The sequence below is a fragment of the Gavia stellata genome, chromosome 4, assembly GCF_030936135.1.
Source record: "Gavia stellata isolate bGavSte3 chromosome 4, bGavSte3.hap2, whole genome shotgun sequence".
NCBI classification, from domain to species: Eukaryota; Metazoa; Chordata; class Aves; order Gaviiformes; family Gaviidae; genus Gavia; species Gavia stellata.
Genome location: NC_082597.1, coordinates 68,087,167 through 68,114,046, shown reverse-complemented (window position 1 = coordinate 68,114,046; position 26,880 = coordinate 68,087,167). Strand labels below are relative to the sequence as shown.

Below are 26,880 nucleotides of genomic sequence, written 5' to 3'. Positions count from 1 at the left end.
TATTTTTCCTGTCATCTGCTGCTTGAATCTGCCAGGTGCCTTCTTCATCCCCTACCTCATCTTCCTCTTCACCTGCGGGATCCCTGTCTTCTTCCTGGAGACGGCGCTGGGGCAGTACACCAGCCAGGGAGGGGTGACGGCCTGGCGCAGGATCTGTCCCCTCTTCGAAGGTGAGTGGGGTGAGCCCAGGAGGGCATGGCAAGGCAGGGGGACTGCGGGGCCCTGGGGGGACGAGCGGTGATGCCTCTCCCCACAGCCTGGATCATTACATACCTCCACACATCTGTTGCCCATCCCTGGGGATACCAGCCTGGGAGGGCCACCGCTTGTCCCCTTTCCAAAATCACGCTGCAAAAATTGATCGCCTTCCTCACCAAACGGTTCCCTTCATTATGTTGCATCCTGGTTTCCTTCTTCATGGCCATGGCTCTGGCCAGGAGCTTTGCGCCCAATCAAGGTTGTCCTCCAAGAGCTAAATGGTGAAGATACTTCTGGTGGTTATGAACATACTACTATTTTTTTTTTAAGTCAATGCTATGTCAGATAGATATGTCAGAGTTTGCAGATGGTTTAAAACCATAGTGGTGAGAGGTATCAGCTGACTTAAAATAAATTGTTAGCTGTCAGATCCAATTCTGGTGTGATTTCAGCACAATCATCCAGTCTCAAGCCACTTTTTGTGATTTCTCTGGAAGTTTCAGTTGCCTCTTCGCCACGTACCAAAACCTTCACATGCTCCTCCAGCACCTCCCAGAGAAGGTATGTGGTGTTAAAACAAAAGCTTCCCAAACAAAAGTGAAAAGGGATGAGTGAACAAAATAAACAGTGAATTTTGGTAGAAGAGGTGCTATTTAGCAGGTGGAGCACTGTCATTATGTTTCTGTCTCTTTTGGTGACTTTCCAACCATAATCTGCCCATCCCCTGCCCAGACTCCCTCCCATTGCTACCCTTTCACCAGGGAAGGCTGCGGTGAGGTGGTAGGAAGAGGGGGTCCCTGAGGCCCCTGCTTGGACCCCCGATGATGTGGCACGGTGGGCTTCAGGGAGGGGATGATGGCTCTGGCAGCTGCTGCACTGGCATTCATCTGGCAGCACGGTCAAAATGCAGAGCAGCAGATGAAAATGCTGGGTGAGCACCTCCCAAGAGGAGTCCTGTGTCTGTCCCCCGGCGCGTGGGTCACCTGCCTTCGGGGCTCGCTTTCTGCAGGAATTGGCTACGCCTCACAGGTCATCGTCATACTGCTGAACTTCTACTACATCATTGTCCTGGCCTGGGCCTTGTTTTATCTCTTCAGTTCGTTCACCATCGACCTCCCCTGGGGCAGCTGTGACCACGAGTGGAACACAGGTGGGTGTGGAGCCCCCTCCCAATCCCCCACTGGATCCTGGCTGAGGGAGACCTGCTGCTGCTCAGGGCCAAACCTCAGGAGAGTGGCTTGTCCCTGCTTGGGTGGGACCGCTGTTCATAGGGGTGGGGAGTGCCGGGTCACTGCAGTGCTGCTGGCACTTTTTGGGGAAGGAGCTCAGCTGATCTGGGTCTTTGCTAGAGAGCACCAGTGCTGGCACTGCCCAACCACTTGCAGCACCTGGCCAGTGCTGTGCAGTGGTGACCTCCCTGGTGGCTCCGGCTCTGGGCTCCAGCCATGTGGGCACCTTGCTTCTTGGCATCTTCCAGTCATCCTGTGCTGTGTGTTAGCTACAGACCCAGTGCTGGTCGGGACTGCTCACCGTGCCCACTGGAAGGAAAAACTAAATGCCATCATCTTAATTGTCCTAGGTTTCTTGCCAGCCTTACGCTGGAGGGACTCCTTTTGTGCATCTTTGGGACTATACAAAATTTGTCTCAGTCAATGTCAATGAGTGTTGACACTGTGGGTGGAAAGGGAGAGATTTTTGATCCTCCGGTACTCCAACGACTGCTGCTTACGCTCCCTCTCTCCCTGGGCCTCTCCCACAGGGAACTGCATGGAGCTACAGAAGGCGAACACAACGCTCAATGTGACCAACGAAAATGCCACCTCCCCTGTCATCGAGTTCTGGGAGTAAGTAAAGGACAGGCCTGTACCCCCTTTCCTCTGGGACATACCTTCCCTGGGCAAGGAACAAACCCTGCAGTGGCATGTCCTATTAACCCATCCTTGCCAGAAGAGGACACAGGAGAGGAAGCTGAGCAGGTCAGAGTGAAGGCTCTCAGGGGCAGCACCATCAGTCAAGGGTAACATCGCTGGGCTCGTGGTGTTTGTCTGGAGCTGTGCTGGCATGACTCAGAGTCATCTGACTTTGTTCTTCTCTGATGCCATATTCCTGTCCCTGTGGACCTTTTGGGCTTCTTGGTCTCATTGACCTTGGTGATGGCTAGCTGACTGTGCAAGACCTTACCTCACTGATGCTTTGCCTCCTCTGGTCCTTGATATTTTGTTTATTGTCCTTTTCTCCCCTATTCCTCCTCTGCTGTTGCACTCTCCTTTTCTCCATTTGTGCTGCTCCTCTCCCTGCCTCCTCCCTTGTTCTTCATTGCCAGATGTGAACTTCCTTATACAGTTGTTTCCTCCTGCAACATATGTGAATTGGCTGCATGTTCCCCATCCCGAAGCTTTGGTTCAGACTTACCTAGGGTGCAAACCTCAACAAAATTAGTGGCACTCCCTCAGGGTATAGTGGCCATTACCCTACAGTTTATATATCTGCTGGATTATCCATTGCTCTTGTTCTGTTCGGAGCAGTCTGCCCCATGCAGTCGATCTGCCTGGTGGCTGCATCCAGTGTAACTATGCTCAGGACACAGATGCCAAGAGTATAGGTGGGAGTGGGATGAAATCTGTGGTGATCCACAAAGCAGGAGCTCTGCAATGGGTTTTTGTCTGCATGTTTTGCAAGCTGTAGTGTGTCCAGCTGTTGAAGAGGCGACCTTAAAGCTCTGTGATGTACTGCAGGAGTCCATGCCGGTGATGCAGTAGGTGATCTCTTTCCTTTGAATCCGTGCTACTGTGTGATACCAGCATGTTCCCAGGAGGCTCTGGCATGGTGGGTGGTGACTTTTATATGTGGGCTAGACTTCATCTTAAAAATAGAAAAAGAGGTGATGTTTTCACTTTAGAGTGACTAATATGTAAGCTGTCCTGAGGAGAGAAGCTCACCACAATTGAAATGAAGTGCTAGGGTCAGCTTACTTCACGCTGAAATTTTCTTCCTAATATTTTCATTGTTTTCTCCCTTTGTGTTAGTTACCCTGAGGTACAGAGCAGCTTTATTTCTGGCATGAAGGCATAGGCCTGTTGGCTTGGTATCTCTGATGCTCCTCAGCATCTCCTGGGAAAACAGGCCTCGTTGAGCACTAAGCCCTGGCTAATAGACCGTGCAAGTTACCCCTCTGCTGCCACTGTGAATTTCTCTTGTGGGTTTAGATGGATGGAGGGCTCTGCCCTCCCTGCCCCCAGCAGCACTGCTGGATGCTGTCAACACGCGGAGTGCACAGTACCTCCAGGGCATTCCCGACTCAGCACAGGCATGCTGTTTTTGAACATCAAAGTTCTTAAGTTTTTAAATTTTCTTTGTCTCCTGTGTGCTCTCTGAGCCTGCACTTTCCCTCTGCCTGCTGCTCACACGTGATTAGATGGTGGCCTGCCTTAGACTGCTCTTCTTGAGGCTGGCTGCTGGGAAAGGTGATGTTCCCATCACTGCTGTGACCATGTCTGTGTTACTGGGGAATAAACACACAGGACTGGAAATTTCCACTGTCCCTTGCTTCTGATGCGACATCTGTTTCTGCCCTCTTTGGGTGGGGAAGTAGTAGGCCACTGTTTCCTCGAGAAGCGCTGACCTGCCAGTGGACTGATGGCACGTTTCTGAGAACCCTTCTGGCTGAAGTACAGTGCCGAGTTAGTTACAGTCGGCTGGCACCCTTTCTTCACTGGTTACAGAGTCCACGTCCTTAGAAGCAGGCAAAGAGCAACATGTCAAAAAGTATCTGGCAGAGCAGCATGATTTTTCTGAGCCCCCTCTCATCATCTCAATCCGCTGCGAGGCTGTGGAGCAGGAAAGGAGGCAGTGTGTCTTAGACTGTGGTTCTCCAGGAGTGTGATCTTTATTTTGGGATAATGGCTGTCTTTTGCAGCAGGGCGGGCATTGCTGCTGGGCTCCAGGGTAGTGCATGTGCCTCTCTGCCTGCCTCAGGCTTTGGGTTTTGGGACAGCACCATGGTGTTTCATGCTGAGATCCATCTGTGTGGTGTAGGAGATGGAGGAAGGTGAGTCCTTACTTCTGCAAGTGATGAGGAAGATTTGCAATACACATGACATGGAAAGCTGCTATATGGCCAGGGTGAGACTGTAAGACCTTAGCTGAACCAAGGTCCATCAAGCCCAGGATCCTATCTCCACACTGGCTGAAAGAGGATGCCCAAGGTGGCCTCTTCTGTCTGTGCAATGGGGATTATTGCAGTCTTGGTTGGGTCTTAGTCATGGTATGGGATGTTATGCTGCTCTGGGTCCTGAGGTGAAATACGTAGATGCTCCTAAAGACAGAATTGTGCTGTGGAGAATGGGTTGGACAGCATTACTTCTTGGGTGGTCCTGACGGATTCTGCATGGTAAGTGCAATGTACCATTCACTTTGAGGTTTGAACCATGTCAGAAATGTAGATGGACTTTGTAACGTGCATGAAAAAGGCCTGGGAAGAGCCTGTGTGTGCAAAGTGCTGCATATTCTTGCAGAGAGAGAGCTCTTACCGTAGAGGACGGGGCAGATGAGGGTCGGAGGAGGACAGGAGAAGATATGTCTTGGCCCAACAGGCCAGCACTGGAGTGAGTGTAGAAGCAAGTGTCCATGTGTGATCTGCCAGGCTGGTAGTACTTTTAAGAGGGAAGCACTGCTTGATTCCTCTGAGGGCCTCAGACCTGGGCCTTGTTAGTAAGACAGCTCTTCTCCTCAAAGCCATCAGGTGCTGTGGAGGTGTGGTGAGAATTAGCGTGGTGTTGGGAACGTTGGTGGCCAACATCAGTGACACTTGGATGTTCCTTTGCTTCGCCCCAATGCAGGAGAAGAGTGCTAAAGATTTCTGATGGCATCCAGCACCTGGGCAGCCTGCGCTGGGAGCTGGCTCTGTGTCTCTTGCTGGCGTGGATCATCTGTTACTTCTGCATTTGGAAAGGGGTCAAGTCCACAGGCAAGGTGAGTCCTTGGTTCAGATCAAGCCTTTTCCCTTGATCATAGCTGGAGCGCTTTATCTACCCACCTTTTGTAAGTTCAGAGAGGTCCTAGGGATCCCCTGGGAACCACCTTCTGATTAAGTTGGCAGGAGCCTGTGGGGCTCAACTTGTAGCAGGAGCATGAGCCAGGCTCTGTGTTTTGGGTAGGAAAGGATGGGAGCACTGAGACGTCTCAAAGCATTAATTTCCAAGATGTATATCCCCATCTGGTCCCTCTTCATCCACAGGCCCAGGAGACCCTGCAGTCTTCCTATTTATGGGGTGGTTGCATGTTCCCTTCCCTCCCACCACAGTGTGAGCAAGCAGCATCTTTTTGCCTCTGCTGGCAAGTGCAGCTGGAAAATCTTCAAATTGATTAGATAGTAACAAAGGTAAACCTGATGGCCTTAAAGCCCTCTCTGCCTCATCACCATGGGGATCTTCTTTTTTTCTTTTTGTTCATCCCAGCTCTTCCTACAGTTGCTTGCATTCCCAGGCAATAAAGGTCTCTTTTCTTCCCCACACTAGTCACCACAGAGGTATTTCTTTGAATGCTTCTGGGAAGGGTTGGTGTGACTGTCCAGCTCCATCCCATGCTCCCTCTGTTGCAGTGTGCCACTGTCATTTGCACTGACCCCATTACTTAGTTTCTGCTACTGACCCATTCCCAGACAGCTTTGTCTGGAGCCAGCAAGAATAGATGGAAATGAAAAGGTTTAGTATGTTATCTAAATGGTGTCTTTTCTGCATGCTTTGAATAAGACATCATGTGTGATGGGGTACAAATTTTAGCTGCATCTATTTCCATCAAGTTGATGGCCTGGATGTTAGCAGTTTCTCCGGCTTCCAGAATGGTCTGGGATTATGAAACATGACAGGGAAATCAAGCAGCTTACTGAGATGATGTTTCCTGGTTTCCATGGAGTAAAATTAGAAGAAAAGAGCAACTGCTTGCTGTGGTGGCCTGGTGAAAGAAGGCAGAGGCAGTCTAATAACAGCAAATATGACACGGAGATACAGCAAACATAGTGTGGGAAGTGCTGAGAACAAATTCAATCTATTTTAGATACAAGTTCTAGGTTAAATGCAAGTGCTTTTTAGCAAAAAGGACTAGTGACTGTGAAATCTTCTTGAAAACAGAAACCATCTTCCAGTGAAGCAACAGTGTCCATAGGTTTATCAACCCTCTGCATATTTAATAATCCAGTTAAAATGATGTCTGTGGGAACACAGTCCCACTGGGGAAGACATGTACCTTAGTTCTGGGGATTTGCCTGCGGAGGGACAAACACCATGAGCTGAAATTATCCCACTTGGAACAGCGGCAGTGGTTCGCAACCTCCAATGGGGGGACTGCCTGTCCCTGAGGAGCGCTCGCAGATGCAGGAGGTTGTCACAGATGGAACCACTTTGCCGAGGCATGTGGATCAGATTCAAATAAAACCCTGGATGTTGTTGACCAGCATGTGACAGAACGATCACACTGATCCCGGCAAGGTTCCTAGTGATGTAGTTAGTGCTAACAATGCCCGAGAAATAAAAAGATTGGGTCTGAGCCAAGCACTGAGTAATATCTCATTGAATCCAGATGTTCCTGTTGTTACATAGAAGTTTGGCACTCTTAATCCTGCAAAACATTCTCCAAATTCAGGCCTCTGGTCTCAGTGCACATGTGAGGGGCTCTTGAGTGAAAAGCTTAACACGCTAGTGCGTGCAGGCTGTAAAGCACATAAGATGTTACCAAAATCTGAATGCAAATCGTATGCCAGACAACTACCAGTTTGTGTTCTGAGCTCCTAAAACTGATGTTATTTAGAGATCCAGCCAAGAATCAAGAATGCGCAACCTGGCATCCTGGAAGAACGTGCGTAAGGGTTCAAAAGCAATGTGTTGAGTTTATGATTTTTGTTTTTAATCTTGCTTTCATGAGCTGAGAAAGATTAGATTTTGCATCCTGTCATTTCCTGAAGGAAGAATTTGGTTGCGTGGTAAATACAGGGATGATTGTTAAACTCACGGGACCTACAGGTTTGATTAACTGTCACTGAAAAGCTCTATATCAGAGACTCCTTGAAAAATTGAGAATGAAATGAATGATGGTGTTTGCCTGTGTTGAAGGATGCTGTCCCCGGGTTCCTTCAATGTTCAGGATGCAGATTCAGAGGGAGAGGGATGGATCTGCTCACATCTCAGGCAATCATGAGCCCCAGCAAGGAAGTGTTTTTCACCAGCCCCTGTGGCATTACCCAACACTGCCGTGATATATAGAGCAGGGCACATGAAATGCATAGAAAACCTGGAGCTGCAGGCAGAGATGATAATCTAGTAGTGTGGTTTTTCAAGGATGGGATATCTCTCAAATCCTTCTGTCCTTCTTGCATTACAAAACTGAATCACCAAAGAGTATGTATCTCAACTTAAAGGAGAACTATCATTGCAGTGTCAGGTGCTTTGGACATTGCATTATTCAGATGGAGTATATCAGGGTAGATCCAGAAGAAAAGGCAGTGCTAGGTTAACAGTTGGACTTGATGATCTTTAAAGGTCTTTTCCAACATAAACGATTCTATGATTCTATGAAATCTCCTTTTGAATCACTACTCAGATCCTAAGGATTATCCAGGGGCAGAGCGAAGGTGATCGTACTGTCTATGGAAACCATACGCTCATTCTTAGTAGGACCTCCTCTAATGCAGAAACTCCTATACCTGTGGCAGAGCCTAAGATCCCTGCTCAGGGATGGTGGGCTTCAGGTGGATTTTGAAACAACTCATTCTAGATGGATGGGCAGGGGTGAGAAATAGATAATTTCACATCATTACATTTTGTAGTTCCTCCAGAGGTGAGCTTTAGGTCTCTGGTACGTAACTGCCAAAGCTGAGAAAAGAGCTGTAGGGTAGCATTCAGGTGAAGCGTGCTGATGCGAATCCTCATTCAGCACGTCCGCACAGGAAAAACCTGAAGGAGCAACATTTCTTTTTTGGCCTAGCATGATACAACGGACTGAACAACTTTTTTTCAAGGTGGTCAATAAGTCTTGAAGGTGTGGAAGCAATGCAAAGGGATTAATGACACTACTTGAATTGCTGGGGAGGCTGCATGAGCCCTTGATATCAGTTTGTTTGCATAGGAAACAGACTACAATGTGTTGTTGTTGTGGCATACTATAGCAATTAGCCTGAACAGTCCTGAAAGTACCCTGGTAAACCCCAGACTGAATGTTATATTTGCCAGAGTGGAGCCCCTGAAAAAATCAGCTGTTACTGGCCTGTAGCATTCCCCCAAGGGATGTGGCTCCTTTGCTAGAGGGAGGGATTTTAACCCTACCTGAGTATGTCTGCATTGCTCATGGGGCTAGGGGCGTAAAAAGCAAGTGGAAACAGGTTAAAGGTCCTGTTTGGGTCTGCGTCCTGGTGGCAAGTCTGGGATGTGCTGCCCTGCTCTGCCTGAAATGCCCGTGTTGGGTATTTGAACAGGGGTCAGTCAGAGGCAGCGGCTGCGAGCCACCGCAGCGGGGAGCGGTGGACACAAGCCAGTTGCCAGTGCCAGCCCTGAGTGGGGGACCCCCACTCTTTTCCCTGGTGGTCCTTCGGTAGCAATCATGTTTCAGTGTGCATCTCTTAGCACACGCCTTCACCTTTGCCACTAAATGCTGCGGAGAAGAGACTTTCTGTGTGTGACTCAGACCTCTATTTGGGGTAGGGATGTGCAGATGGATACTGGGGGCATCTTCTTCTCTGATGCACATAGATATTACCCCACTGGCTTCAGTAGAGCTACTCTGACTCCAACCTGGTGACAGCCTGGCTCAGGGTCTCTTAGGACTAGGAAGGTTTTCTCTGGCTCTAGACATGCCATGGCACGTCACAAGTTTCCTGGGCGCATTTTAAAATGCATTTCTTTCTACCGCAGAGGACAACAAGGTGCTTGGCGAGGCAGCCTGACCTGTCCCCCGCTGCTGCCCATCTCCCCGAGCCCGGGGGTCAGTGCTGTGCTGCCGGACGGCACTATGTGCTCTGGCCCGTGCTGCTTGCTCACGCTTGTCCCTTCATCCTCCTCCCAGGTGGTGTATTTCACAGCTACGTTCCCATACCTCATGCTGGTCGTTCTGCTGATCAGGGGAGTTTCCCTGCCTGGGGCGTCCCAGGGAATCCTGTTTTACCTTTATCCAGACCTCAGTCGCCTTGGGGACCCCCAGGTAAGGTGGAGGGGGGCACCGAATGGCTGAGCTGTGCTTGCATGGGTGCCTGTGGCTGTCGTCTCTCTCTCCTTTTCCTTTTCTCACTCTCTTTCTTCCAATTTCTTCTTTCTGTCTCCTCTTTTTCCCTTCTGTGGGCATAAGGCAGGGCTGTGATATTGGTGTGTACTCTGACGGTCCCCGTGCTCTCTCAGCCTTGGCCTTCACCTGTGCTGTTACTGTATTTTCTAGTCTGAGTTGAGTCTGAGTTGCCCAGCGGCGTGGGAAGTGGGATTTAACCCTTCATCACGAGTGGCGCCAGCTGTCCCCCTGCTTTCTTGGGGAGACTCCTCTGCCGCGGAGGCAGCCGGTGCATGGAGTGCCACTCTGCACCATGCCGGCAGCTCGCGGGGATGAGCCCTGCTCCTGGCGTACTTGTTCTGGCTTCTCTGGAAAGCATGCCAGGCGTATGGATGGCGGGAGCTGTGGCATACTGCAGCAGCAGTCCCCAGGACCTGGCTGCACTCCTCGCTTCCCGTCCCTGGTGAGAAATTCCTGCCTGTCTGACAGGAGGGTCAGCGCCCGACTGCTGCTTTTAATCTCTTTGGGACAAGTTCTTCCACGTTAAATCCTGGCTCCAGCTGAGCTGCTGTACCAGCCTTTGTGTGAAGGTGTTTCCAAAGGAGATTAAAGGGTGCCTGCCTGGAAAATAGGCCAGCAAAACCCCTTTGTAACCCCATTAACTCTTTCTGGTCTAGCCCCAGTGCTGCTTCGGTTATTAATTTTGCAAACGGGGGCATAAATGCTGGGAGAGGAACAGCTCTGGCTGATCCTGCCCCCCCGATGGAGAAGAAAGGATCCCTGTTCCCTGGGGGGGTGGGTAGCAGCGTGTCAGGGCATCCCTGGGACCCGCCTGTGCCACTGGTGCGGTGTGGCTCTGTGCAAGTCAGTTTGACTTATGGCTTCCGATCTGGGGAGCTAAACACGAGTGTCCAGTTTCCAGCTCTAGGCAGTCTGGTGTTTATCATGGGAAGGACTCAGTTCCTGCTCAGCTTTCTGGAAGTCACTCTCTGGTCAAGGCTGCGCCTGAGCAGGGGGTGAAAAACCTCGTTTTACAGCGTCGGCTGCTCTCTTGCTCTCTTGGTTTGCCTGTGGACAGGAGGTGGGTAGGACAGCTGCTGCCTCAGTGTGAGGGTGCAGCGGATTGCAAAGTGAGGACAGGTCTGCGTTTGCAGTGTTTGTGGCTCCATTCGTGCTCATGAGGTGCAAGAGACTTACAAAATGAAATAACATTTTCGAATGGTGCTCATTCACTTATGAAAAGTCCTGTTGTTACTGTGGTTGTGTCGCCCAGGGGACTGAATTAAACCACTTCAGGCATGGCATGGTTTTGCTGGTACTAGCTATGTCCTCATTAGGTCTATCCTGGCAAACTTTTCCAATTACAGCTTGAGCTTTAGAAGCGCAGCTTCCTTGCAGCCTGGAAAATGCTAATGTGCTGGTGGAAAGGGAGAGTAACCCTTCAGAGCAAGAGGATGGCTTATCCTCAACGGGGGGAGGAAAACTTGCTTCTCCCTCCCCACTCCATCATTCCCCAATGAATGCTTCACTTCTGCGGGAGAAAAGCAGGAGTTGGTAACAGTGGTTGCCTTCCTCCAGCGTGCTTTAACCTTCCTAGTGAACTGGGTAGCAGGGCTTGAGGTTTCTCTTCTGTTTTCCCATCAGAGAGGGAAGGGAAGGGTTAGTGCCCCAAGCCCCTGACGTTCGTGGCTGTGCCCCCCTCTCTCTGTGGAGGGACAGCGTGAGTCCTGCCAGCCCATCGGGGCCAAGTCAATTATAATTGATTTGTGCTTAGAGGACGGCAAGCTGTAATTGTTTACCCGCAATCCTTCACTGCCCAGAAAGATGGAAGATTCTTTAATGCCTGGGAAAGGATTCTGGAAATTAAAAAAAAATTTTAAAATACCCTCTCCAATCTAAGCCTTATGATAAGGCATCTCAAGGGGAGGTTTAAACAAAGGGCAAACCACATACAAGGAGACAAAATCAAAACTCCTTTAAAGTCTATGAAAAACTAGGTGAAAAAAGGGGATGAATTATTTAGCAGATTCTACCAGAGAAGCAGCAGCAGCCGAGATGTGATGAAGTGTCAGAATATCAGACTGGTATGTGGAAATCATTGCTTTTCACCTGCCAAATGACCTTGGACAGAACTGGGAAATCCTGCCTACGAGAGCTCAGGCTAGCTGATTGACGGTGGTCTCTTTTGGTCATGAAGTCTACAATGCCCTAAATCTTCCTGCACCTTCATTTGCTAAATCTATTAAATGCTTATAATTAAAATGGTAAATAAAATGCATTTGATAGGTAGATCAGACTATACAGAGAAACTGCCAAATAAAAGTTTTGAATAATGAAGTCCAGTTCTGCTCAAATACAAGCAGATAGCAGCAAAACTGTTGAAGAGATCATCTGTTTTGAACTGTGTGCCCCCAAACTAAAAAATCCAAAAAAGCAACCCTACAGTTTGTTTTTTATTTGTATAATATTTGGTATTATGTTGTTAGCATGCCAACCATTACTAGGCCCAATTTTTTTTCCCCCTCCTTGATTGCATTTTCTGTGCTCCAGAAGGTTCCTACTTATTTCATAGCACGGGTTGTACTTTAGCTGAAAGGGGGTCTCGGGGTTGTTCACCATCTCCACTTTTGATCACTCTGCCCTTTGCAATTATCTTTGCAGCAATTTTATCAATTGTTTATTTCAGTAGATAACGATGGGGATTTAAAGATATGATTAAGGAGATGGATGCACAGTGTGATCCACTAGCGGGAAGCTGAGATGAGAGGAATTCAGAGTAGAAATAAGGTTTAAGTGTGGGAAACTTGTCATTAGAAGAACTTTTCTCAGGCCCTGGCAGGCTCTCTGTTGCTTGATGCTTTCATACAACAAAGAGGCACCGTTTTAATAGACAGATTTAAAGAGAGGACTGATGGGCTTGATGCAGAAGGTGCCGGCTGTGTGTTTGGGTTTGCTTTAAAAAGAAGAAATGTAATGGTCTCCTTTTACTCTGGTATCAAGTCGCAAGCAATTTTAGCTAAATTTCATTAGATTTAATGAGTGAGAATGGAGAATGAGTTAAATTCAGCAGCCTCTGAGCATATCCCTCTCTGGAAAAGCAGCAAATGTTTCTTAAAACCTCCTACTCCTGTTTTCCTCTTGAAATTTCCAGAAAACCCACCACCTTGCTGTATGTGCTTGTACTTTATCCAGCCTTTACATAAAGGAAGAACTTTTTGTGATGAGCTGCTTTCTATCTGGTCCAGGCTAGCCAAAGGCCCCGGCGGGGGCTGTGCCCCTGGTCCTGGGGGCAGAGAAGCACTGGTGGTGCCGAGGACCGGCAGAGGACATGCAGCCCTGGGGACACCCTGTAAGCAGTCCCCACCGCTGCACCGGACACCCGACCCTGCACAGCACCGTGCTGGGACACCTTGACTTGCTCTGCGCGGCTAAATTCCGAGCATTACCTTCGTTGAACCTCTGCTTCTTGTTGTGTCTCCCTCTCTCATCTGCACTACTTTTTAAATAACCTTCCCTACATCCCTCTTACTTTCTTTCACCCATTTCCCTGGCGGTTGCTTTTTGGAGCAGCATTTGGCCCTGCAGAGTCCCCACAGGCTCCTGCTTCCCGATGGATGCGGCAGGAAGGGGAGGCAAGAGATGAAGGTGCCCCCAGCTCTTCAGGGGGCTGTCTGCTGTGCCTGCGGCTGGAGAGGGAGGCTGCCGGGGTCCGGCTCATGGTTTGCACCCGAGCAGCTCTTGCTGCCCAAGCTGTGCTGAGGATAAGCCCCTCGGGCCACCGCAGGGAGGACGGGAGGTGCGTGCATCTTGCAGGGCTGTGACCTGCTGGGCTAACCGTGGGCCCCCGTAGCCACGCTGGGGAGGGGGACAGAGCCCCCACATCCTCTCCAAATTCAGGCCCCTCCTGCTGCTGCTCCATGGCCAGTGAGAGCTGCTGCTACCCAGCAAGAGGGGAGGGCGACTGTGGGTCTGCTAAATATTATTTGTTCCCCTTATTTATTTTCTTCCCAGCAAGCCTTTGACTTGACCCCGCGCGCTCCGTTTGCGCTGTCGCCGGCCCCCCGCTTCCCCTTTCTGAAGGCGAGCCTGTTTGTTGTCGTGCCGGAGGGCAACCCGCTGCGCCGGTGCGCGGATGCCTGTGCTGGCAGGGCTGCTGCTGGCACGCTGCGCGCGCTCCCGCCGCGGGGCCCCGCGCCCCCCCCCGCCCCGGCAGAGGGTCTGCGCGCGCGGGCACCGCTGCTGTCCTTGCCGGGGGGGCGGAGGGCGGGCGCCGGGCAGCAGGGAGGGAGCGCTGGCAGCTCCCGCAGCGCGTCGGAGGGGCTCGGTGCCGGCGCCCTCTCCTCCAGTGCATCTGCGTGGGGTGAGCCACAGCTGTATTTACCTCCTCCTCCCCCTGCCAGGCCTCTCAGCAGCCCTGCCGGCGTGGGACACGGGTGGCCAGCCCGCCGCGGCCGCGCAGCCCTGCTGAGTCTGATCTCAGCGCTGACATAGCAGGGAGGAATAAAGCCGTCTTGCTGTCCGCCCGCAGTCCGTGGGGCAAGGGGGACTGTAAAGCCTGGCTTCCCGGGCAGCGAGGAGCATCCCTCACCCCTCCGCACCGCCCTGGGGCAGGCAGCTGTGCTCTTCAGGACGAACCAGAAACCTGTTTGTTTTCTTGTGGTGTTTACAGAAACCCAGCGGTGGGAGGGCTCCCCGCGTGTAAACCGTCCCTGTGGGTCGGTGGGTGCCCCAAGGTGTGGGGGTTACATGAGGTCGGTGCTCACTGGCAGGGCATCGAGGGGCCCTTGAGTGCTGGCACTGGGAAACAAAGACTCCATCCCTGATTCTTAAGGAGCCCAAGGACGTATTTTCCAAGCTGCTGGGGCTTGGAGCTGGGAACGTGACGCTTGGCTGGGCATAGGGCGGGCAGAAGGACCAGGAACAATTTATGGAAATGTCAGTGGCTCGTTTCCTGCCTCCTGTCTCCCGGGATAAATGAGGATGAGGGAAAGCATTGGCCTGGGCTGTGCAGCATGGCGGTGGGCTCTTTGTAGCAGAGCCCAGGGCCGCACAGCACTGCGCTGTTGTAGTGCTGTGGGACATGGACTGGGTCTCTGGGCTGGGGCCAGTGGGCCAGTCCTGAATGAAGGGAGAAAGACAATAATCTGGAAATGGTGCCCTGGGCGTCTTGAGGTGAAATCTTAGGAATCAAGATCTCCCCTTTTAAGGCTGGGCTGAAGCGACGTGTTTGTATGGTGCAGTGGGTGGCTGGTGGGTAGCACCAGTGCCCCAGGCTGAGCTGTGAGCCATGATGGTGGGTGCGAAAGAAATGCTGGTTGAACTGTAGCTCAAGACTTGAGCGGTTTTTGCTCTCTGCTCTGCATTACGCCGAGCGTAAACCTCCATGCAGCATGTACCAGCTCCGTGCTGTATCATCTCTGCTTGCTGATGGGGACAGTTCGGTGCTTCTCAGCGTGGCACCTGTATTTGATGTATGGCATGCACTGGAGTTCAATAACATTGTGCTCGAAAATGGTCTTTACTGTTATTTCTAAGTGCTTTGAGATCTTCCTAAGGAAGGCTCTGTTTCAGTACAGGGGACTATTAAATTCCAGTACATGTAATAAAACGAACATTGCTGAGAAAATTAAGGGGCAAAGGGATATGTCCTCTTATAGGCCATAACCATCTTGGATAACTGCAGCTCAGGTGTGAAGGCTTTGGCTAAAAACAGAGAGTAGGAGGTTATTACAAACTGGAGTAAACAACATGTTCAAGGAAATTGAATTATGAACTAAATAAACTGGATGGCTTAGAAAACTGCAGACAACAATCAAATCAAAATACCCATGCTGCCAATGTGCCAGTGAAATCTGAATAGGATAAACTTTACCAGTCTCTTTGGGAGCAGTGGCCGGAGAACAGCAGCACACATTTATCTGCAGGGGAAAGAGAACCCTGCCCGACCCCAGCGAGCCCCTTTAGTCAGAGTGGAAATATTAAAATAATGAGAGGCTGTTGATCAGCAGCACAGGGGGGAAAGGGGGGTCTTGGAAGGGCTGAAAAAAATATTTCTCTGAGTCACCGCAGGGAGAGAAATGAGCAGAGGCAGCAGGTTGGGGAGGAAGATTTGGGTTGTTCTTTCCTGAAACGAGTGGTCTGTGTAGCCCCCAGGAGCCCGCAGGGCTGGGTGGGCAGTGGTGCTTCTTGTGAGGGGCTTGAGGAGGAGGGTGGATCACAGATGGGCTGAGGCCCCTTCCGACCTCAGTGATCCTGCAGTCCTGGGATTTGCTGCTGCTGCTCGGCTCCATCACTAGTGGGTCAGGAGCACCCACGGCATCAGTCTTGTTGCATTGCATTCCATTGACCCCCAAGCAATTTGGGAACTGCCAGGGGGCTGGGAAGGACACAAAGGTGGCTTGGTCTTTGGCCCAAGAGCTGCAGTAACCTTTTAAAATGGGAAATAAAGTGCATGCAGCCTGAGCTGGTGCTCACAGTCATGCTGACTAAGTAGGATCATAAGCTCTGCAAGCCAATCTTAGCTTTATTTACAGTTTCAGCCACAGGCTGCCTTGCTTCAAATGGGAGCATATAGTAAGGCAGGTCCTATATTCCCTAAAGAGACCCCTTTGGGGTTGGGCTCCCACACAGCCCAGTGTGCACCCCACGGGTGTTGTGTTGGGCAGAGCAGGCAGCAGAGCAGGGACCCCACAGACCCCACGTTGGTCTCTGCTATACAGCCAAGGGTATCACTGGGTTTTAGAAATGAGCCACTTCATAAGCCACAGAGCTAATGAAGCTTGGTGTCTTGATATTTGGCTTCTACCAATGGCTGGTAAAACACCAGTTCTTTTCCTGCCCCTGGGACATTTCTCATGTCTCTTGCTTGTGTGATTTATCTGATATTTAACACTGGTTGACTCTTTCTCCCTGTAGCTTTCCACTCAGTGGGGGATGCTGAGTTCCTGTCTTTCTCCTGTTCCCTGGTTGTTGTGAAATCCGTAGGTAGTTCATATCCTTGAGGATTCTACCAACTGTTAAATCTGGTTGAAACTTGCCAGGTGGGTCCAATGTTATGGCAAGCATGGGGTAGGCAGTCTTGTTATCTTGACAAATTGAACTAAAAGGGCTCCAAAACCCATGAGAGGGTGTGATTCAAGCTCAGATTTGATGAAAAACCAGACCTCTAACAATGAACAGCAAAATAAAAGGCAAACCTAACAAAACATTTCACCCCAATCTGTGCAAAGATGCTGACATTATTGATACAAAGGTGTCAGCTCATCCAGCTCACCTCAGTGCCTTGCTGTGCCTAAAAAGCAACGGAGAAGTGAAGGTTGTACCCTTACTGCTCACAAACACAGTGATGCTTTAGGAATTAATTAGAAAAAGGGCTTTGTTTTTTTTCTAATCTTTTTGAAATGCAAAAATGGACTAATACCCTACTCTCTAAACCCACCTCCCCACGCAGGTCCTCCAAAAAGAGTAAAATACACCAAGGTTAATTACTTTTCCAATGTCCCATTGCCTCAAACTAGCTGTCCCAGTCCCACCTCACCGCTTGTCCCTTCACATTCTACAAATCAGAGATTTGATCTGACTTCCTGTGAAATTGTGAACGGGGCTTCCATGGCCCTAAGAGAAAGTGGTGGGGCTGCACATTAGCAGAGTTGCTTGCAGGACAGTCAGGGAGAGCAGTTTCACCAGATGTAGCCCTAGCTAGCCCTAGCAGCACTTCGCTTTATCTCCCTGCGGACCGCGCTGCTGGGTGTTGCAGCGGTGGGCAGGGAGATGATTTGTTCTGTGCAGCTGTCCCTTGAGCTAAAAGCAGAATTTCCTCCAGAAAATCACAGCTAATGGGATCGTAACATTCCTTTGTAAGACCCATTGACTTAGGAAGGAGAAGTAAATATGAAACAAAACCTCTGACCACATGATTGCTCTTTGGCCAGTAAGGAAGAGGAAAGGCAGAACCATGCATTGGTGAGGGTGGCCTCAGCAGCAGGGGTGGTTGGGCAGGTGCTGCCCAGCTGACCATTGCCTCAGGACATGAGGTCTTGGCTGACAGGTAAAGGTGTGATTTGGAATCATCAAAACCGCTGTGGTGCTTTCCATTGACTTCTGTTCTTCTCGGAGGGGATCCTGGGGCAAGGCTAGTATTTGTCCGAGAGCTCGCCAGCACTGCTACTCTGGGGAAGGAGGGTATAGCCAAATGGAGGCTTTTCTCATTAAAGTTCTCCCAGTAACACTTTTCTTCTGCTTTTCTTTCCTGACTAACTTCTCTTTTGTCTCTAGAATGTGGCTGCCCTTCAGCATTGGTTGAATGATTGTCTTATCTCTATTTTATAAACCCCTTAGGAAGAAAGATCTTAGAAAACAGCGTTTAATTAATAATCTTTGTCATTACTTCATTCCTCACTTGGTTCCTGCTTTTGCTGTTCTCTGCAGAAGGCAGTGTCAGTGGCTGCATTGGCGACTGCACACAGCTAGGCTTTCCGACCAAATTTGGCATTGACAAATGTCAGCCTCGGAGCACTGGGACATGTTATTGACAGTGAGAGTGAAGTGGAGTTCAAAGGCGCCTCCTGGGACTAACAGTGTTCTTGTATTTTCTTTTAGGAGCTGTCTTTTGCAAACAACTCTGCTTATTTCTAGTACTCCTCTCCTCCTGAGTTAATTTTCTTTTAAGTTTTGGAGCCTTTAAAATAGGTCTTGGAGAAAAGGGCCACCACCAGAAGCTGTGCCACCCAGTGGGAGACCAGGCTTGCCCAAATCAAGTCTCCCTCCTCTGCTAGCAGAGGGCTCCTTCAGCTCTTGTGGAAAGTGTTCATTTGGTCTCTCACTGCTGGGAGGCTCTGCAGAGTCACAGGGTTCTGCAGATTTGTCCAAGGAAGAAACAGATGATGATGAAGAGCTATACGTGCTGTGGGTTTGCAAGACTCCCGGCACATCCCTTCCCTTCCCTTTAGCACTCTTAGCACCCCGTGGGTGCCTCACTGAACACTGTAATTCCTGGCACTATATAACCTGCCCCTAGAAAAGGCTTGTCTAAATGCTGGGTATTGCTGACCTCCTGATCGCTGGCCTTTCTGTTGGTTACAGCAGCCTCTGGGGCTCTGTCTCTTCGCATCCGTGCAGTGTCTGCGCTCTGTGCTGACCTTGTCTTCTCACCTGTGTTTGCATCTCCCTTGCAGGTCTGGATGGACGCAGGCACTCAAATCTTCTTTTCATATGCAATTTGCCTGGGATGCCTGACAGCTCTGGGCAGCTATAACAAATACCATAACAACTGCTACAGGTAACTGAGCATGGCTCTGCTGCCTAGAGCCTTCCCCTCCCTGAACATCAGTGCACATAGGCTGGTGAACTGCTGGAGGCTACTGGCTTTTTGAAGTGTCGTGTTTTCTGTTTCTACCCAAGGTGTAAGAAAACTCTTTCCAGGTGTTTTCTCTTCAAATCCAGCTCTCTGTGCTTTCTACCCAAGGGAACTTTCTGTCCATGTCATGGATGACAAATCCCCTCTTCCTTATCAGCTGAAACCCAGCAAAGTCAGATCCTCTTCACTAGCTTTGTGACCCCAGCTGACACCCCAACCTCCCCTATTACATGGGTGCATGAGTAGCCATAGGGGAAGCAGAGCTGTGAGATCTAATGGCTCTAGACTGGAGTCCTTTCACCTTGTAATTTATCCTTCCTTGGTTCATTTGGACCTAGTGGTTTGCACAGTTGTCAGTGCTCTGCGTTCCTATGTGCTATCTATGGTCTACATATAAGCCTGCAGATATGACTTCCGTTTCTTGCGTACTCTTCCCGTGCTGGACTGCCCTTGAACAGAGATAGGCCAAGTTGCCAAATAGAATCAGGCTGTCAAGGTGAAGTGGTCAGCTGAAAATAAACTCATTTTGCTGTAGATGTATCTAGCATCTGGGGCTGCATCCCCAGGGGTAAAAAGCTAGGGTGGGTGGAAGAGGCCACCTCTAGGTAAAACTACCCACCTCAGTTCCCTCCCTTTCTCTGCTGACCATGTTGCTCCTGGCACTGGGTTCTCCCCCCATCTTTTAAATTCAAAATTGTGGTTGTTGCCATGGAAGGTCCAGTCAGACCACTGGCTACATGGTCCTTGCTCGGCATCTTTCTCTCTCTTCACCTTAGGAGAAGTTCACTCCTGCTGTAGGGATGCCTCTCCAACAGCAGCTGGGCTGGGAGTCCTCTTCCTTTTCATGTCCCTTCTCACAGATGGAGTTTTGAGAGAAAAAGCTTTAGGAAAAGAGGAGATAATGGATCTGTCTCTGGCCTGCTGCATGTCCTTGGGCATTAGCCCTTTGCATCTCCAGTCTTGATGTGTAGCATGAAGATGATGACAGGGGCTGCTTAGCAGCAAGGTTTTTAAGAGCTTCTGTAACTGTAGCTGGGAGATGCTGTAGAAAGGCGAGAGATGTCTGTTTGCACACAGGTCCTTTATACTATTTGGCTTTGGTAGGGAAATTGTTCTTAGTTTTGGTGTCAAACCTCTGATCAACCTGTTCCCAGACATGGACCCAGTTTTAATGAGTCGGTCCTGTGCTCTGCAGCCTTGGTTTGCCTAGGAAGACAGGACGAGGCTTTAACAGGGCAGAGGGACACCAGCATGGTGACCCACTCAGTTATCCCAGGCCAGGTGTAACCATTGGTGACCTGGAGGAGAAAAGGATGCGGGCAGGAGGAACCATTGTTCGTATGGCAGCAGTCCAAGATGGTGCCAAATGGCATAGACCATTTCTCGCTTTTTGGGACAGTAAGGGATATCATCAGGACTCCCTGGCTCCCTTTCGGGTGAAAATCTGGAGAGACCTCATTGCTCTGGCCATTTCCTGCATGTTACCCTCCACCACGACACCCCTTTCCACCTGCCAGGTGACTGGAGAGCACCTCCCAGCCCATGCCTTTCCAAGGAGGGTTTGACCTGTCATGCCTACATCTAGGGGAAAGAGGAAGAAACACCAGGAAGGAAGAAGAACTATTTGAAATAAATGGGAATTTGTATAAAATTACTGAGAATATAATTTGAGTGGAGAGCAGACAGTTTATACCAACTGGAGAAATGAAGTTCTGGTGTGGGCTTCCCACTAGGTTAGCTGATCTTGGTGGAGCGTGACCCTCCTTACCAGCCACGAGATTCGTGGGGACTCACCCTGCAGGCCTCTTTCAGTCTCTCCTGCCTTAGAAACCAAGTGCAAAGGCAGAGCAAAGGTGTTAGGTGCTGTACAGTCCTTGACAATGCAAAGAGCTGTGCTTTGGAAGGCATAATCTGAATTTGTACTGTGTAGTGGCTCTGCGTGAACTGTACTTTCTCTCTAGAAATGGTTGCAGACCGTTAATAGATCTAGTTAATGTGCAGGGAGGAGCATGAAGCCCCCAAAACACTAGATACCTAAGGACTGATACAGAAAATCACACTGGTTTTGCAGAGTATCATTTATTAAAGTCAGAGCGGGCCATGAAATGCCAGAAGAGGTATGTCCAGTTTGGTTCAGAATATCTTGGAAAGATGCTGCAAATGTTATTGTTGTCCCCAGGGTTGCAGTCACAAGAGGACTAGGGAGACTGGAGCGTGAAAAGGAATTGGATAGATAAGAGATGTTTAGTTTAAAGAGTAGATGGATGAGAATGAGATGAAACAGAGACAAAAGGGAATAGATCAGAGAAAATAAATTGGATGGCTCTGTTCAACTTTTTCTCATATTGCAAGGACCAGGGGATACCTAGTAGTGCTGAGAACCAAGAAGATTATAACTGGTCTGAGAAATCTATTAAGGAAAAAAACCATGCCCCCTTCTCAGACAAAAATAATCTCTGGTACACTCTGCTACAGGAGGGACCTGGGGAGAGAGAGGAAAAAAGAAAAAAATCAGGCATTTAGATGTGTAGCAAGACTATCTCATGAGCAAGGAGCTTAGGTGAGGAACGCATCTTTATGCTGTCCTTGGAGAAGGCTTTGCCTGAGGGAGATCCTGCTATGTTGCCCACCCTGGGGCATCCTCCTGCAGCTCCTGGTGCTGAGCTGAGACGTGAGGGTGCTGGGAGAGAGGCCCTGCTGTGGGCACAGTGGCTGGGGCAGGAGAGCAGGTGCTGCCCAGAGGGGCTGCCTTGGGATGTGGGTCATACCTGAACCCCCTACCTGGCTGATGCTGTGCCCCCTCCTCCCAGGGACTGCGTGGCCCTCTGCTTCCTCAACAGCGGCACCAGCTTTGTGGCCGGCTTTGCCATCTTCTCCATCCTGGGCTTCATGGCAGGGGAGCAGGGCGTGCCCATTGCTGAGGTGGCCGAGTCGGGTGAGTGGGGCTGTGGTGGGACGGGGCCACGGGGGTGCTGCTGTTTGCCCCCCCTCAGCAAGGGGAGCATGCCCACAGGATACCCACCCTGGGGCAAACGGTATTGCAGCTGCAGGTTCCCATCCTGGCGGGTAGCTCTGCTTTCTGCCTCCAAAAACCAGGGAGAAACAAATGCACGCTCGTGAAAAGTTATGATGCAATGGCCATGTCTTGAGGTCAATATAAGTCACTATAAGGGTCAGAGTTAGGGTTAGGCAGCTGCTGTCTCTCGATGGGGTTTGAGGTGCCTGCATGGCATACACCCAGGCTTGTGCTGTGCTCCCCTGGGCTCAGAGGCTTTCCCTGGCTCCCAGCCTTCGCGTCCGCGATGCAGGCAGAGCTTGCTGTGCCCCCTTTCCCTCGCATCCTGCTGGGCTCCTCCACCCTTCGAGAAGCCTGGGTTTCATGCACAGTGCTGGTATAACTGGAGCGAGAGGCTGCATAGCTGCAGGCTGTGTCTTGGCCGGGTGGCTGCCTCAGGCGGGTCTGCATCAACTGTGCCATGCTGCTCCCACTGCCATGCCGCTGCCCGCTCTGAAAGCCCTTCTCCCCGCAGGGCCTGGCCTGGCATTCATCGCCTACCCTCGGGCTGTGGTCATGCTGCCCTTCTCCCCGCTCTGGGCGTGCTTTTTCTTCCTGATGGTTGTTTTGCTGGGACTGGATAGCCAGGTAAAGACACAGGTGCAGGGCAATTCCCTGTCAGACAAAAGCCACCGTCCCTTCGGGACAGGCTTGAATTTGGCTGAGTGGGGGGCAGCGGGGCTGGGGACCTGGTCAGGACAGGATGACGGAGGTGGGATCTCTGCTCTTTGCAGTTTGTCTGCGTGGAGAGCCTCGTCACAGCTCTTGTGGACATGTACCCCACCATCTTCCGCAAGAAGAACCGCCGGGAGACCCTCATCCTGCTGGTCTCCGTCCTCTCCTATCTGGTTGGGTTGGTGATGCTCACAGAGGTATTTTGGGCTCAGACCACCTGCACAGTGCTTGCTGGGTCTGAGTGCCCCCCTGACAGAGGGGGGCGTGGCGGATGGTGGGGTCAGTGCTGGGGCTGAGAGCTTGCTGGTGAGCCCCATCCTGCTGCACAGTGCCTGGGGGAGGCTGCCCTTCCCTCTCTGTGGTGTTCGCTTTTTCCCTTCCAGCCCTCACCCCTTGTGCCAGTCACAGTCCGCACACCTCTCCTGCCAAGACTGATAATTGGAGCTCTGGACAGCCCATAGTTTGGTTATAGATTTATCTTTACATGAGCCAAACCTTTACAGCTGTAGCCTGTTGCATGGTGAGGGGAGTCCCTTTATCCTCTTTCCTCCTGGATGGAGCTACATGAACACTCGGTGTAAGGAAACTTGGTGGGGCTGAGTGTGCCCCATATCTGTTACACTGATTTCCTATATATTCCCCTTGTTGTGATTAATTGCCTGGGAGTTAAACTGTTCTGGTTTAAAACCTTTAACTCCTCCTAGCAGTATTTGTGTGGGGATTGATGCTGCCATAATGCTGTTTGCATCTTCTGTTTTCATTTGGGCATAATTTTGCAAAAGCTGCCTTCGGTGTTGTACCTGCAGGCCCATTTTGTAGACAGCCTTGCAGACCTGGGCAGTGAAATAGCCAGGCTGCCAGCCTGTGGGCCCACAGCAACAGGTGCTTGCAAAATTGCATGCACAGCTACTTCTCTCTGCAAATTAGGAGGCTGCATTAAGTCAGATGCATTGTGTCTCTTAAGGGGGTTTCCACCCTCACTTCTAGCTACGAGAGTTGCTTCATTTTTGTCTTGTCCTAAAATATCCCCACGATCCCTGGCAGTCATTGCCCTCCCCTGCCCTGCCCTGGAATGAAGGGTGGCAGAGACTCCAAAGAGCAGGGCTGCTACATGTCTCCATCAAGCCTTGAGCACTAGGGATGTGGCCTTTGCTGTTGGCTAAACCCCTGCCCTGGAGAGAGGAAGGTGCCTCCAGCGCTGGGGAAGATGTTGAGTTAGTTTGTTTCCTGCTCTGGCTGGAGCTCTTTGCCTGTGCCTGATTCCTCTCTCCTCTCTCCCTCCCCACCTTGCCTCACTGCCCGCTTGGCTCTTCCCAGGGTGGGATGTATGTCTTCCAGCTCTTTGATTACTATGCTGCCAGTGGCATGTGCCTGCTCTTTGTGGCCATCTTCGAGACTCTCTGCATCGCCTGGGTCTATGGTGAGTATGAACCAGGGGAGTCCCCAGCTCTGGTCTCTCAGGCTCTCGCTTGGTCCATCCTAAAAATGCTGGTCCATAGCTTCTCTTGGCAATCGCTTCGCAGTGCAAGGCAGACCTCTAAAACCCTTGCTTTGGTGCCCATGGACTCAGCTGGTGGAGGCTTCCTCACAGTAATGCCCTGCGGGATCTACTTGGCAGGTGTCCCCAGCATGTTCCTATGTTCTGCTTTTGAGGCCCTGCTTCCTTGGGACTTGGAGCTGGCTGGGAAATCTTTTCCCAGCCTGTGTATAGAGACGTCTGAGAGCCTGAAACATTTTTGAGAGCTATCTCTCAGCCTTGACATTCACAAGGAATGGGTAACACCTGTGTTTAGGTCCTAGCCTGAGAGATGCCAGCTGAGGGGCTGGCCCTGCTGACCCACCACACTGTTTTGGGGGGCAATAGGATGTTAATCCAGGATAAAGACTGAAGCTTCCACACTCCTGGTGAGCTCCCCGACTGGGCTGTTGGCTATGCTGAATCTGGAGAGCACCCGAACGGTGGTGAAGCAGGGCCCTGCTCGCCATCCTCCCCCAGACATGCAGATGTTGCTGCCCTCCTTCCCTGGTAGCAGTGAGGCATCCTTCCCCTCTTCTGCAGGTGCCGAGCGTTTCTATGATAACATTGAAGATATGATTGGCTACCGGCCATGGCCCATCATCAAATACTGCTGGCTTTTCATCACCCCAGCGGTTTGCATGGTGAGAGCCCACAGGAGGAGGAGCGGCTGTGGGGAGGGAGACAGGCAGAGCTGGGTGCCTCTGAGATAGCGATACCTACATATATACAGAGGGATGTGCATATGTATAGGGGGTTGTGTGGCCTATACTTTGGGAGCCTGTTGTTCTCTGTGTGTGTAGCTTTGGGGGCCAGGTGTGGGGCTAAACAACAAGGAGAGGAGCCTGGCTCAGTAGTGATAACAGTGTCTGCTGGTGGAGCGAGCTCCTTGCTGCCATGCCCAGTGCTGCACATGGGGGCTGTCCTAGCAAAGCTTGCTTGACTGGTGTCTCCTCTGTTGCTGTCCTGGGGAGCTCTTTGTTACCGTGAGACTCTGTGCAGGTGTGGACTCGCCAGGAAGATCTCTCTTGGCTAATGGTGTTGATTTTCTTCCTTTTTTTCTCTTGGTCTCTTCCACCTTGCCAGGCAACCTTTCTGTTTTCTCTGATCAAATACACTCCGCTGACCTACAACAAGAAGTACGTGTACCCATGGTGGGGAGACACCCTGGGCTGGCTGCTGGCCCTCTCCTCCATGGTGTGCATCCCTCTCTGGATCGTCTACAAACTCTCCACCATCAAAGGCTCCCTCAGAGAGGTGAGACTGGTGCTCTGGGATCAGGGCATGGGCTGTGCCTTGGTGTTGAAGTCCAGCCTTTCAGGGGGATCATTTGTGTGTTGCAGGTTAATAAGCAGGGAGCCTAGAATAAATTGATTGAATGAGTCCATTGCTATAACTGACTGTTGGTTTTATTAAGTTCTGGAGGGCTGCTCCAAGCTGGCTGTTACCTCTTGGTGCCCTTTGTTTATTGCTTCTGTCTCTTTGCAAGCGCCATTAGGAAAAAGTTCATTAGATGGAGAGGATAAAGATGATCTACAGTGCCTCAAATCAGTTTGGAGGCTGCCCTTGACTGAGGCTTGGGGACTTGCTCCGAGAAAGCTCCAGATCCCATGAGTGTTGTGGGCAGCTGAGTTCCCCAGTCTATGCTGAGGCTATAGGGATGGGCGTAGGGGATCGTCAGGAGTTTGGAGTTTGCATTGCAGCCTCAGTGGCCTGGGCCTGCCCAGCTCCCAGAGCTGCTGTGACCCTTTGCTGGCTGCCCTGGATGTGCGTTGGGAGGGCAGGGACCTGGCAAAACAGACCTTGCTCCCGACAGGCATCCTGTCCCTGCCATGGCTCGTGGTTTCAGGAGGAGGTTTCACAGACAGTCCTGAAACCCCAGGATCCTACCCGTTCCCTGCCTCCCACAAGTGCTCAAGAATGGGTTGTGACAGCAATGGGCCCCGACCCCTGTGTCCAGCACAGACAGGGCGGAGTGGGCACAGCTGCAGGAGCATGGCTTGGGCCATGTTGCATGACATGGAGAGTAGCCCCTTCAGCACTTGCTGTCCCAGTTAAAGCCAGACCTGTGTGCACAGGCTCTCCCTTTGCAGTCTGTGCTGATGGAGGGGACGACCTGTAGGTACTTGGGTACCAACCTTTCTTTGGACTGCTTTCTAGACCTGGCCTGGAGCAAATGGAGGACAGAGCTTTCCTACCATGTCTCAGGTCTCTCATGGGCTCAGTGCTTGTCTTGGGACAAGTGGTTCAAAGATGAGTTTATCCCCTCAGTCTCTGAAGTGCCGACTGTCCTAATCTGGGACATCTCTGGCACTTAGGGACCAGACCTGCAGCTCTGCCTGGCGGGCTGAATGATACCCATGAGAGGAAGGGGAGGGCCCAGGTCACCTTTTGTCCTTGCGGCTGTGTTCAATGCCTGCCTTTGCCTTCCAGAGGCTCCGCCAACTCACCTGCCCACTTGAGGACTTGCCTTCCATGCCGGGCACGGGACAGCCCCTTCCCTCCACCAGAGCTGGCCTCCTGATGCTGACAGATCTTGAATCTCATTGCTAGGACCAGTGTGGCTCTCCCTCTCTCCCCCCAGGATGGTTTCTGTACAGCCTTTACCACCTGTTGGATAACACAAGGATTCTTCACTCACCAAGGAGAGAGGGATTTGTGGGCTGAGCTCCCTTCCCTGGAAGATTTGAAGGGCTGAGGAAGAGGCTGCTGTGGAGATGGTCTGCATGGAGTTAGCAATGCACCTTAATCCTCTCTCTGGAGAGGGCTCTGACGGGGCAGATCAAGCACTGGTATTCCTGAGCATCCCCAGCCTTCTGGTGGGCAGAAAGGAAG

The 26,880-nt window shown here is 51.0% G+C and overlaps 1 protein-coding gene across 3 annotated transcripts in view; it reads left to right on the top strand.

Moving 5' to 3' along the window:
- The window catches only part of LOC104258862 (sodium- and chloride-dependent GABA transporter 2), a 41,403-nt gene extending 14,805 nt beyond the window's left edge, over positions 1-26,598 (top strand). For 2 of the 3 annotated variants that reach the window (XM_059817226.1, XM_059817228.1), the window contains exons 4-16: positions 36-170; positions 1,208-1,348; positions 1,958-2,042; positions 5,037-5,169; positions 9,250-9,384; positions 18,618-18,721; positions 21,610-21,734; positions 22,330-22,442; positions 22,589-22,726; positions 23,847-23,949; positions 24,589-24,689; positions 25,132-25,302; positions 26,479-26,598. In XM_059817226.1, the coding sequence (XP_059673209.1) occupies positions 36-170; positions 1,208-1,348; positions 1,958-2,042; positions 5,037-5,169; positions 9,250-9,384; positions 18,618-18,721; positions 21,610-21,734; positions 22,330-22,442; positions 22,589-22,726; positions 23,847-23,949; positions 24,589-24,689; positions 25,132-25,302; positions 26,479-26,598 (1,604 nt within the window). The remainder of the gene's footprint in view (positions 1-35; positions 171-1,207; positions 1,349-1,957; positions 2,043-5,036; positions 5,170-9,249; positions 9,385-18,617; positions 18,722-21,609; positions 21,735-22,329; positions 22,443-22,588; positions 22,727-23,846; positions 23,950-24,588; positions 24,690-25,131; positions 25,303-26,478) is intronic. The other variant, XM_059817227.1, reaches the window with a different exon arrangement.
- Positions 26,599-26,880: the final 282 nt, after the last annotated feature.